Genomic DNA, 12,508 nt, shown 5'->3' with positions numbered 1-12,508 from the left:
GGGGAAGAACTCCTCGCGTTCCTCCCCTGCTCCGTTGTGGGGTCCCTCCCACGGGCCACAGTCCTTCATGAAACTGCTCCAGCGTGGGTCATCTCTTCCACGGGGTGCAGTCCCTCCAGAACAGCTGCCCCAGCGGGCCCGCCATGGGCCACAGCCTCCTTCAGGCCTCCACCTGCCCCAGCATGGGGTCCTCCATGGGCTGCAGGTGGATCTCTGCTCCTCCGTGGACCTCCATGGGCTGCAGGGGGACAACCTGCTCCACCATGGGCTGCACCACGGGCTGCAGGGGAATCTTGGCCAGGAGTCGCGTTACTCCCCCCGCTCCTTCTTCACTGACCTTGGCATCTGCAGCCGTTCCTCTCACAATAAATTCTTCACAGCAGGCTGGCAGACGCCTCTCAGGTTCTCTTCACATTGTCCAGCTCATCTCCTCTCCACTTCTTGCAGCCGGGCCGGGCCGAGTTGGACCCAGTTGGCTGCCTGGCGGGAGGCCAGAGGGTGAGGCCTGCAAGGCCCACAGGGCTCGCACCTCCCTCTCTCTGCCCCTGCTCAGCTTCTTCACATCTTCTCCTTTTTTTTTTTTTTTTTCCTTCCTATTTTCCCTTTCTTAAATACATTACTGCAGAGCCGTTATCAGGGAACATTCTGCTACCAACTGGCTCGGCCTTGGCCAGCAATGGGTCCGACGTAGGCCTGGCCGAGTCCACTGGATAAAGGGGAAACTTCTAGCAGTTTCCTACAGAAGCTGCCATCGTAGCCCCCTCTCACTACATAAAACCAGAACAGGCTTCAACAACCGTTGCACAGTCTGATAGTGTTTCCCAAGGTTGTTGAGGAGTTCAGATTGCAAATGGGCATCTTCAGACTGGTAAGCCTAGTGGAAAATAATTGGAGCATTTATCTGAAATGCAGTGCATGAGGCTCTCATTTAATGTAGACTTGTAATTGTCTGCTTCTATAAACTGTAATTTTAAACACAGTTTGTGCATAAAACTTACTTCGTTATGCACATTATTAATGCAGAATGAATGACAATAAAGTTATTTGCCAGAGAATGTGCGCTGGTAGTCAGATTTTACCGTTGCTCTCTGCTGAAGAATCTGCCTTTTTTTCTCAGCATGGGTTTTTTCTAATGGAACAGTCAGAGGTGACTCATGTTAAATATGAGTGCACACAAAATAAATATTAAAAAAAGTTATTTTATACAAAATTATTTAAATAATTTCTTTCAGCTTTAGTGACACCTGCAGTGTACAGTGAAACCTTTCTAGGCAAAGGTTGTTATAAATGTGATTGTTATGAATTATGTCAATTTAGCCACCAATTAACAACTTGAATAAATGATTACATTTATTATCAGGCCTGATGCGAAGCTAATTGAAGTCTGCGGGAGCTTTTCCATTGAGTTCATGGAACTTTGGATCAGGCCCAGAAGTGTATAGCCAAATAACAATATTTTTTCTTTTTTTAGGTAGCTAATTTTTTGTGTTCTATGTAGGTTGGGGGAAAACATTGAACCTTTCTACTTCTAACCTGTGTGACCCCATTAATAAAGAATGAATGCTTGTTCTAAAACTCCCAATGAAAATGAGTTCCTGTCAAAAACATTATTGTTCTTTCCTTGCACATGTGGCCGTGTGATGTGCTGGAGCTTCTGAACCTTCTCAGCCCATGGAAATGCCAAATAATATGTCTAAAATTGAAACATTTCTTTAGCCATCCCTGTAATTAAAGAAGAGGAAGAAAGACAAGCGTAATGGGTTTTCATAAGTTGTCAAAAACCACTCCCTTCATGCCAAGATTCGTTTATTGAAACATTTTTATGACTTAGAAATAAGCAGAAGGAAATAGTGATTTATTTTTCTTCCTGTTGCTTTTTTTCAAAGACTACAGGCAGTGTGTTGGCTAGATTTCAATAGGATAGTAATGATTTTCTTTACTGAAAAGCTCTCTCTTTATTTGCATGAGGTTGCTCAGTATGTTTTCTGAGCTATCTTGTAATAGTGTCACTTGCTATTTGAAGGGATATTGTAGTGCAACACTGTGTGTGTGCATGTATAAATAAATTCCCGTCCAAGAGTAGTCTGACAGCTGAGAACAGCAAAAAGAAAAGAAATCACTAGTAATAAAAGCACAATTTCAAGTTAGAAAAAAAAGGTGAGAAAGCAAATAGGAAACTCTTTCAGTGACAGGAGTGTGTGAAACAAAAATCAGAATTACTAATATTCTTAAGATTGAAAATGAGAACCAATTGAAACTGAAAATGATTGAAAGGGATCTCCAAAGCAAGGTGGTTTTTTTATTATGTGACAAGTACTTCAAGTGAGTCATTGACTAGAAAATAAAACTATTTATATAAAAAGTTGGCTTAATTAGAACTGTGATAGTTTCTAGGTTTGAGTTTTTTCCTCCTTTTTAAAAATATATTTGCTGATACAGTTTAAGCCTGGAGTTATCTCTTAATCCCAGCTACCCCTGTGGCAGGCAACATGAGGCAGGACTCGGATATTCGTCTGGTCAGTGTCTGTCACATGTCACCATGAGACTGGATGAGATCAAGCGAGACTGGCAGACCAGGCATGAAGTCCTGGAGCCTGCTCTGAGGGAGCTCTCAAGTGTGCTCTAAATCCTAAGGCATAATTGGGGTTCCCCTGAAATAACCGGCTGTATCACCCAGAGCTTTTTCTGAGTCCTCCTGTAGGCAGTGTAGGTGAAATAGGCCAAAACTGGCCTTTATTACCAAGTCAATGTGCCTCCTGAACTGTGTTGCACAAGGCCAGCGTTAGGCTGAGATAGACATGAAATGTCTAAAAGTAGGCGAGAAAGGAAACTGGGTGGGCTGCACCTGTAGCTTTTGCTAATGTAGAGCTTTTGCCTGGTTCATTTTATTCCTATGAAGTTCAGTCAGTGGCAGCATAGTGGAACTACTGACATCTGGTAGTTGTTACAGAAACTTTGCCACACTTTTAAAAATTAGGTTTAGGACAATAATGAAAAGCTGAGTTTTTTTGTCTCTGCTCATACTGACTTTGTGTGGTGTGGTTCCTTTGACTGCAGCAGAATGACTTCTGATTGTCAGGAGATCTCGGAACGAGACATCTCTCTGTAATGGCGTGGTAGTAGTTCAGGTCTCTCTTGCTGTGCTGAGAATAAATATACTTTAAAGGAAATTAAATGAACACCTGGAATTCCTCCTAAATTTAATTATTTTATGTCTGACTGTACCTGATTTAAGCTTTAAGGGAAAAGAAGAACCAAAAAGATATTTCCGAGCACCTTCTGGATGTTATCATTGAGAAAGTATGTGATATCAAAGTAAAAAAAAAAAAAGTATTCAAGTGTTCCAGCCTTGATAAGACATGAGTGTGCAGACTTTTCATGTCTGAGGTTACCTGTGGTATTGTATTGGATTAGACAGTGCTTATCTACCTGCTGAATTACATGTATTGTACAGCAGAGCCGTGCAGGGTCGGCAGCAGCGCTGGACAAGTGGGAAGCACGCTGGTGGACCTCTTGTTCCTGAGCAGTGTGCCTGCGAGGGCTGGAGGGCATGAAATCTTGGATTGGTTCCTGTGTTGCTTGTAAAGGTGTAAACATGAAACATCCTTTTTTTGGCACTGAATTATCAAAATGTTCTAGGCAGAAAAAGAAACAAGTAGATGACAATCTGCCGTTCTCAATAGAGCAAGATGTCCTATTGCAAAAAGAAGGGAGATATGGAAGAAGCTTCACTCCTCTTGCTTGCTTGCTACATGGGCTAGGAGAGAGAAACCAGGCATACAGCTGTTGCATATTTTTTTGTGAAATAAGTGGTTTTTGATAAATTCAGTGGTCAGAAAGCAGAGTGACAGTGAGAAGAGGAATGGGACAGATAGTATATATCAAAGGAAAGCACCCTGCCAGTGTGACATGAACTTTCTGCGTGTTAGCAGGCACAAGGAGGTGCAGGAATGGCTGTGTAGGAAACAAGAGGACATAGGCAAGGCATGCTGTATAGATCAGAAGGATGTGCTTGACAAACATGGTGTCAACATCAAACAATGCTGCATGATGAAAAGCAGCAGTTGCAGAGCGGTTAAGGAGAGTCGCTGTGTGAAGCAGCGTGCTCTCCTGTACAGTAGGCTACTATGGCAGATACTCAGTGCTTCAAATGTGGGACATTATATACACCGTAGCACAGAATAACCAGGGTTAAAATACGCTGTGGAGAGCAGAAAGTATCCTTCTGCTGACTCTTTCATGATTTACAAGGGCTTTGTGTATACTACTTTGTTAAGGTAGCTTGTAATGGACAGGACCTAACTGCATCGCTCCAGCCTTGACAGTGGAGACAAGACCATCAAGTATCCTGAAAGGAAAATAGGGCTTGTTTTTCCAGTCCTCCAGCTATGCTGCTGTACTGAAAGAAGTGTAGAAAAATAGTACACAAACAACTACTGTCTTTTTATTTAATATAAAGCCACCAGAGGGCTTTTTGCATTTTTGCAATAGTATTTGCTGTTGATTTGGCTATTGCCCCTTTTCAAATGTGTGCTGGGCATAAGCAGTTGCTGTTTTACAGGTGTATTCGGTATGTGTGTGTCTGTAGCATCTTCATTGCTACAGCATTGGAGGTGGTGGTAGGATTCTACCAGCAAACCTACTTTTAACTGATTATTTGACACTTCCCTCAAGTTATTTCCATTGGTTATTAAAAAAAAAAAAAAAAAACCAAAAAAAAACAAACCACCAAACAACAAACAAGTGTTTATATATTTGCCATCTCTGATATTTCAGATCTTTGCTATTTTTAATCTACTCAGTCTAGTATGTAACCATTTGCGTAAAATGTTTTATCATGCAAGAGTGAATTCAAATTAAGAGATCTACCCTTTCACATGCCGAGGTCTGACTGAATCTATGCAACTGGACTTTCTTCAGATGCTGGAGATATAACGTGTTTCCTTTTGTTCTTTGCTTATTTTCTCCATCTGTTACAGTCATCTAGATATTTATGTAGAGAAGAATTTCTATAAAATAAAAATACAGAATTAATTATGTTGTTTGAAACAACCTTTCCCCCTTAGCCTTTGTTCGTTTCGTTTATTTAAGCTGAATTTTGGTTTTGAGACAAGGGACACTGTGTATTTTATGTTTTTTGAGTTTTATATATAGGCATTTTCAGTCTTCAGGTGTTTTTGCAATTAACAATTAAAAAAACCAAAGTTAATGGTGACTTTTCTTCCCCACTAGCCCTAAGTTTTATTTCAGGGAGTCCTAAATTCAGAGGTACTCTTTTAGATTTTAGTTTAATGGCTGTTCTCTGGATTTGGACAATTGATTTTTCAAATTCTTTAAATTTTTTTTTTGCATTTACTGTGTCCGGTGTCAGGGAATTCTGCAGCTTGATCTATACTTTCTATGAAGAAAATCTCAGTTTTGAACCCTGTTGGGTTTCTGCATCTCTGAATGTCCATGAGGGGCTTGGAGGAAGCAATGAACAATTGTTTCATGCTTACTTATCTTCTTGTTATTCATGATTTTATAGATGTTTATCATGTCCTTTCTCACCCGTATCTTAGGCTACTCGTCTGTTTATTCCTAGTATAGAAGCTCTTCTCTAATTTTGATCATCCTTGCAGCGCTCTTAAACCTTTTTCTCACTCTGTTACATCCTTTCTGAAAGGAGCAGAGCAGAAATGTGTCTAGTATTCAAACTGTGAGTGCACAGTGTGTGTCTGTAGTGGTATGATGATAGTTTTCTGTTTTTTCTCTAGTCTGTTTCTAGAAAATCTGAACATCCAGTTTGCTTTTCTGAGTATGGCAGAATGCTAAATGAAATGTTTTTCTTGGGATTTCAGAGGACTGTGTAAATTAATGATTGCATCCTCTCTCTCTGCAGCTGCTGATGGAATGGTGTGTAATGAGCTGTGCTCAAGCGATGGCTGCTGGGGGCCAGGGCCAGACCAGTGTCTCTCCTGCAAGCGCTTCATCAGGGGAAGGACCTGCATAGACTCTTGTAACCTGTATGATGGGTAAGGTATTTCCCTTGCACTTTTCCCTAAAGTTGCTGACTAGATTATTCAGAACTTTAATGAGTATGTTATTTTGGTTTTCCATTAATCAATATCTGGTTCCATTGCCAATATTAGTGATTTTGTGTGAAATGTATTGTGGGGTAAGTTTTACGTATTTCCAAATCTGAACTTGTGTAGGAGGCTTTATCTAATATTCTGCTAAAAAATTTCATGCAACATGAAAAGTTTGTTGCACCTTTTGCATTCCTGATGATGTGAACAATTAGATTTAGGTGAAGACTAAAAATCCCACCATGTGGCCCTACTTGAATATTGACACCCCTATTTAGAAACACATACAATTAGGTTCTTTCAGAGCAGTTACATTTAGGTTTGTGATAAAGACTAAGGACTCCAAAGTAGGAAAACTCACTCTCTTTTTTTTTTTTTTTCATAATACAATAAGTTTGTGTACACACAAATATGAATAATAAAACCCACATGAGATCTTTCCCCCTTTCCTTCTCCCACTCATGCATGTACATCATCTCTTCTGGGGGATGGTTAGGGGAGTACCTACATACAGCACAGCCAAGGTGACAAAGTCTGGCTTTTGGCAGAAAAATAGAGCTGAACTGCTTATATTAGCTGCAGTAGAAGAAATTCATAATTAGGCTGTGGAGGGAAGCAGGTGGAATTTAACTTCCCATATAATGGTATAGCAAGGTCCCTGGCACCTCTTTTAAAGTCAAGACAAAAAACCTAAATTATTTTAATTATCTTTTTCGGCTCAAACTTCTAATTGGAAACAAGATCACTATATGGTTTCTTTTTCTTTCTTTTCCTGTCTTGGATGCCAACTCATGTAACTGTTATGAAAAGAGTATTGAATTAACTCCCATATATAAGTGAAAATATTCTAAACTCTTTTACTGGGACAATGCAGGCAAAAAAAAAAAAAATCTTGTCAGAGTACAGTTTTATATGCTTAAAAGCCTGCCTCCTCCTCCTCCCTCCACCCCACAAAAAAAAAGAAAAAAAAAAAAAGAAAAAAGAAGAGTTGCAGACCAGTTGTGTTCTATGCATCGTAATAGATGGGACCACATTTGGTGGCTGGTGTTGCCATGAAGCCTCATCACAATAAGATGACAAGGAGGCCTTCATGACCAGCCCTCTCATCAGGATGTTCTGACCTGTATCGATTAGTGAGTGGTATTTACACTTTCCACAGGCTCAGTTCATTCCCAAGTATGTGAAGTGATTTGTGACCTGGGCTTGTGGAGCAGTTTTTCGTTTGTTTGAGAGCTCTGCATGTTCATCTCTGAGGGCAGCAACAGTGCTTCATGGTAGGGTCAGATGTATTTGATTTCTCTTAGTCCTCAACAGGAGAGCTCCATCTCCAAAGCCAGAGAAAGGTGAGCTTACTTGCTGTGGTCAGATGAGGTTTTCCTCAGCTGTATTAGCAATAGATCCTAATGGTTGTAGAGGAGCGGAGGGAGAACATGGATAAACTGAGCGCAGAGGCCTTCACCTTTACCTGAATATTGCTAGAGCCCGCTGACGTGAGTGTGCGACATCTTCACCTTTTTAATGCAAGTATTTTGACTGGTTAATGTAGCTAGGTGGGATCCAAATGCAAAGCTTAGGTATCCAGTGTGAGCTAGGTACATGGATTCTCTCTGTGGTTAGTGGGGAGAGAAGTGACCTGGTCAAATGTTAATTCACCTCAGAGTACAAAAAGGTGGAATGAATTGTGTTGAGAAGGTGCTGGAGGTTTTTTGTGAGGAGCAACTGAAAGCTGAAATGAGATGCTTCATGTTTGATGGAAGAAATCCAACCTACTGGCACTACTTATTTCCCCCCTTGTAAGTGGTTAATAAAAAAAAAAAAAAAAATAAATCACTTGGGTGATAGTTTCTTGTGGATACATGGAATAAATGAGAAAAAGGATTTGTTTTGACATTTTATAGATTCAGACCTCAGTTTAGAATTGTTGTTGATGAAAAAGTTATGAGCCTTTTGGAGAATGGGCTTTTAGGAGTGCGCACGGAGACCTAACTAAAACAACAGGAGCAGCACTGTGATCAATACTCTTTCTAATCCTTTCCTATCTGATAGCGATGTCTTGTGTAACCAGCGGCTTCCTGAATCTGAGCCATGAGGGACAATTCTCTAGATAAAAAATTGAGAAATGAGCTGCTTTGTCCTGTTAATGAGGAGAAAAACCACTCTAGTTTTATACTAGTAAAGAAGATGTCTGCTACTTCACCTGCCTATGAATGAGGCTGGTGTTGGGGCCCAGTTTTCAGCTGGTGTAAAGCAGCATCATGTCGTTAACAGAAGTGATCTCAGCTGGCACAGCCTGCTGATCTTGGTGAGGCTGAATTGATTTCCACCAGGTGAAGAGCCAGCCATTTTATCTCAGTCTTGCTGTTGCTTTCTGCTAACCTGCCTGCAAAATATTTTCATAGGGAATTTCGAGAATTTGCAAATGGTTCTGTCTGTGTGGAGTGTGATCCCCAGTGTGAAAAGATGGAAGAAAACATGATGACGTGCTATGGGCCGGTAAGAACAAAATTTGGCGTGTTATGGACTAGCTTATTAAAGTGTGCTAAAGCACAGACATTTTCTGCTTACAGACTTTAAAGTGGCTACTGAAAATGAACATGAACATGAACAAAAGCAGAAAATATGCATATTCTGCATATAAAGAAAGAATTCTGCTCAAGTTAAATTGGTGCTGGGAATAAACTTCCTTGGATTAGTCTCCTTAAGAAAGGAGTTTAAAAAGTAGTGTCTCTTTCTTTCCTGAGTTGTCTTAATGCCTTAGTGCTACAGCATGCAGTTGTGATTTGAGTGCCCTTTTTATCACTGTTTTAATTATTTATACTCCGTTCTGTCCTTTTCTACTACAACTTCAGTTACCTTCCCCCCCACCCCCCCAAAAAAAAAAGTGTGGGAATTTGTCTCAATCTCTCAGTTAGCTTGAACAATAGGAGAGGGGACCAAGTTTAACTTAGGTTAGCCTTTTAGATTGTTTTGAGAGATAATTTTTTGTGTTTGTGTGAACCCTAAATGAAGGTTAAAAGCCGGTGAGTCTTCTTTCAAAGATCATTGCTCTTCTGTGAGATCGAAGTTATCTCTTTCTTTTGGTCTTTTGTATATTGCCAAGTTTAAAAGTCACAAGTATCCTGGGTGATGAAGAGCTCTATTTTAGTTTCTTCATTGTTGAGAAAAATTAACCCCTAACTTATTTCTTCATTTACCTCCATACTTAATGAATGGGGAAAAAAAAAAGACATCATTGTTTTTCTTGCAATACTGTGTTTTCTGCAGCACAAATGTAAAGCAAGAAGCTTTACATGTTTCAAGTACTCAACACGAGGGAAATTTGGATTTGTAGCAGGGCTCCTGGACGTAAAATCCTAGACCAGTGCTCAGCCTGAACACCGGATTTGGTTATATACTGGCTTATCATCACAGCTTTAAAATTTTACTTTTACATTGTCTAGGAACCTTGGTTTGTAGTTCATAACAGTGTAGTCTACAAATGAATTAATAAGAAGGAGACTTTGTAGTTCTTCAGTATTGTTGTGACCAGTTATCATAGGGAGAGTGCAGTATGGAAAATAATTATGGAGTGCAGAGGTAGAGGATCCCACTGAAAGGCCATTGCAGTTGCTTTGCAAATGTGGTTGCGGCAAATTTCTCCTAGTTAGAGTAGGAATGAAATCCCTTGTGTTAAGCACACCAATAACTGAGAAACCTGTTTAGAAGTTAGAATTTAGTCTTACACTCTACAGAATAAGTTTATGGCCAAAAGCAGCAGAATTTACGTGTCCGCTGCTCCTTAACAGAGGCTGGAATCATACAGATAATTTACTGCTCATTGGGAAAGGAATGCTACTAGAGTTACTGCTCAGTGTGCTGTCAATCTAGGACCTGCAATTCTAGTGCAGCAGGAAAAGACAGAGTCACTTGAATGCACTGCGTTTCTTTCTTCCACGCTCTCCAGGGACCTGATCACTGCACAAAGTGTTTCCATTTTAAGGATGGTCCAAATTGTGTGGAAAAATGTCCTGATGGCTTACAAGGGGCCAATAGCTTCATTTTCAAATATGCCGATGAGGATCGTGAGTGCCATCCATGTCATCCAAACTGCACCCAAGGGTAAGTGTGAATTCTGTGAAGTGAGCCATCCTATTTACTGTTTACAGCACGTGATGATTTACATACTTGGCTTGGTAAAGCGCTTATCCCACTCCTGAAAACGGTGTGGGGCAGTAGTGTAACCTTAGATTTTCAGGTGCCTCGTAAGATTCAGGTTCCAGTCATGAATGTCCAGCAGCTTATCAGAAGAAAAGCTTACACTCCTTTTGAAAAACATAGAGAACAACTTTTCACAGCAGTGCTCTTAGGTTTCTTTCTAGCTAGCACTGGTTTGTAGCAAATGCTGCCATTGACAGATAAGTATAGGCCTGTAAAATGACTTTATTTTCAGTCTTTACTTTTGACAGAATTTTCATCTCTCCTCCTTGGTATTGGTGAATTAACCCAGCATCACTACGGTGAGACAAAAGTGTCATTGCTGTCTTTTTTGTATGGGGAGTGATGCAAAGGGTTTATCTAAAACCAGACTGTGTACAGGAGTTTGAGTCTGAGCATCAGTTTCTCAAGTCCTGTCTGAGTGCCAAAAATCACTTGTTACATTTGGATATATACAGCCCATGTGTCTGAGCCAGAATTAAGAATCTGTGCAACAAAATAATAGTAGTTACACCCACAACTATTGTTTTGCATGGGCCACATAAGTTATAAATGTCTTTTCAATTGGACAGTTGCTGGCGTCCAGCATGTAAAGAAAGGGAGAGGCAGCCAGGGGTAAAAAGATAAAACTTCAGCCAGTCAAATAATCTTCAACAAGAGACTTATTGTTTAGTAGCTAAAATGAAACCCGTAAATTATTCAATGTAATCTTGATGTCAGCAGCTGTTGCCATTCAAAATGAGACCGTTTGCTGGTTTTGCAAATCTAATTACAATAGAGCCATTAGGGAAATGGAAGTGAGATCTCAAAGACACAGCAAGGATCTATAACAGATTTGTCTTCCCCTCACTTTAAAACAGTTACGCGATAGGAAGAATGCTGCTACTGTGGAAGAAGAGTGTAAGAAACAATATGAAAAGATTGGTCTTGGCTTTAATAGATGGTGGAAGTGCCAATTCTGATCGAATCTGACAAGCCCAGCTATGGATGATAGATTTACTGTCTGCACTGCATAAGAAAAGTGCCTTGCAGTTCTGCTGGCCTCTCCAAATACCACAATGCGACACTTCTTCCTCTTTCCTCCTCTCCTCTAGGGAGATCTAACTGATCTAGCTATTATCTTCATGCAGCAACTGTGCTTTTCCTAGGCAAGGAAGGGAGCAGAATGTTTTCCATGCCTTTGCACTTCTTCAGTGTTTTGCAAGCAGTTGTCTGTTCTTATCTCCCTGGATAGAACAGGATCAAGAAGGGAAGCTTTTATGCCTTATGGTAAAAGTCTGGCATTTTAGTTCATAGACAAACAGGAAGAGCATTAGGCAGTTGTAACTGAACGTGCCGGTATTCATTGGCAACCCTTGGTGAGACAGAGTTCCTTTATGCTGAGTTATGTTGCCATTTAATGCTTGAACTTTCAGTTTTCCCATCTTTTTCTTTTCTGCAGCCAATTAGGTGAAAGAATATCTGATTTAGCATCATGTGCCAATCCCCAGAGAAATTACAAAGTACCAGTAGTAAAAGGGCCAAAGGCTTCACTGAGTTACACGTGCAAAGGTGTGGTTATCTCCCAGGTGAGGAGCTATCCCTTTGCCATGAGTTAAATACTATTCCTCGCAGAAATCCTCGTCTTCTTATTAAAGGGTGACTGTGTCTAGTCTTAGTTATTTTGTCACCCCTCATAAAAACAACACTCCACCACCCCCCAAATCTGAGTGAGCATGGGTGTTCTTTTCTAGTGTTCCTAAAGACTTTGTGGCATGTGTTTGTGTTAATGAAACTGTTAATGACTGCTCCAGATGTTTGGGTTGTCCATCTTCTTGCCAACATTGTCAGGGGCTGAATATGCCCACAGAGAGAAGGGAAATCAGTTACTCTCTCCATTTCTCCTTCAATGCTGGATTCTGTAGTTTCATATTCTTCCTTTAGAAATTAATATTTAAATTCCCCTCCATCAGGATTCTTCAGTGAAATAGGTTGTGGAAGGAACACATCTTTATATTTGGCTCACAAATGAATGGTACAGAGAAACTGCAAGTCCACTTCATCTAGCATGTGTGTTCTTGTCTTGGTCAGATAAATTGCTGGAATAAAACCGATGCCCTCAGAGTACAGCATGGATACTTGTCAAAAAGTGTTGAGCTGCTGCAAAGCGGTGCTCCCAGTGTGGTATTATCTCAGTCCTTCAGTGCTGCGCTCTGAATCAGGCTGCTTGCTAAAATGATTTGTTAGTTTTCATATGTTGTTTCTAG

General features: G+C 40.4%; 1 protein-coding gene across 1 annotated transcript in view; it reads left to right on the top strand.

Annotated features, from left to right (window-relative positions):
• The window catches only part of ERBB4 (erb-b2 receptor tyrosine kinase 4), a 395,635-nt gene that overhangs the window by 226,636 nt on the left and 156,491 nt on the right, over positions 1–12,508 (top strand). Inside the window, exons 14-16 of the mRNA XM_086751200.1 lie at positions 5,882–6,014; positions 8,468–8,561; positions 10,012–10,166. Coding sequence (XP_086607326.1) covers positions 5,882–6,014; positions 8,468–8,561; positions 10,012–10,166 — 382 coding nt within the window. The remainder of the gene's footprint in view (positions 1–5,881; positions 6,015–8,467; positions 8,562–10,011; positions 10,167–12,508) is intronic.

This window comes from Chlamydotis macqueenii, chromosome 6 (assembly GCF_036417535.1).
Source record: "Chlamydotis macqueenii isolate bChlMac1 chromosome 6, bChlMac1.mat, whole genome shotgun sequence".
Lineage (NCBI taxonomy): Eukaryota > Metazoa > Chordata > Aves > Otidiformes > Otididae > Chlamydotis > Chlamydotis macqueenii.
The sequence above is the reverse complement of the archived record's forward strand: the minus strand, read 5'-3'. Positions and strand labels throughout refer to the sequence as shown.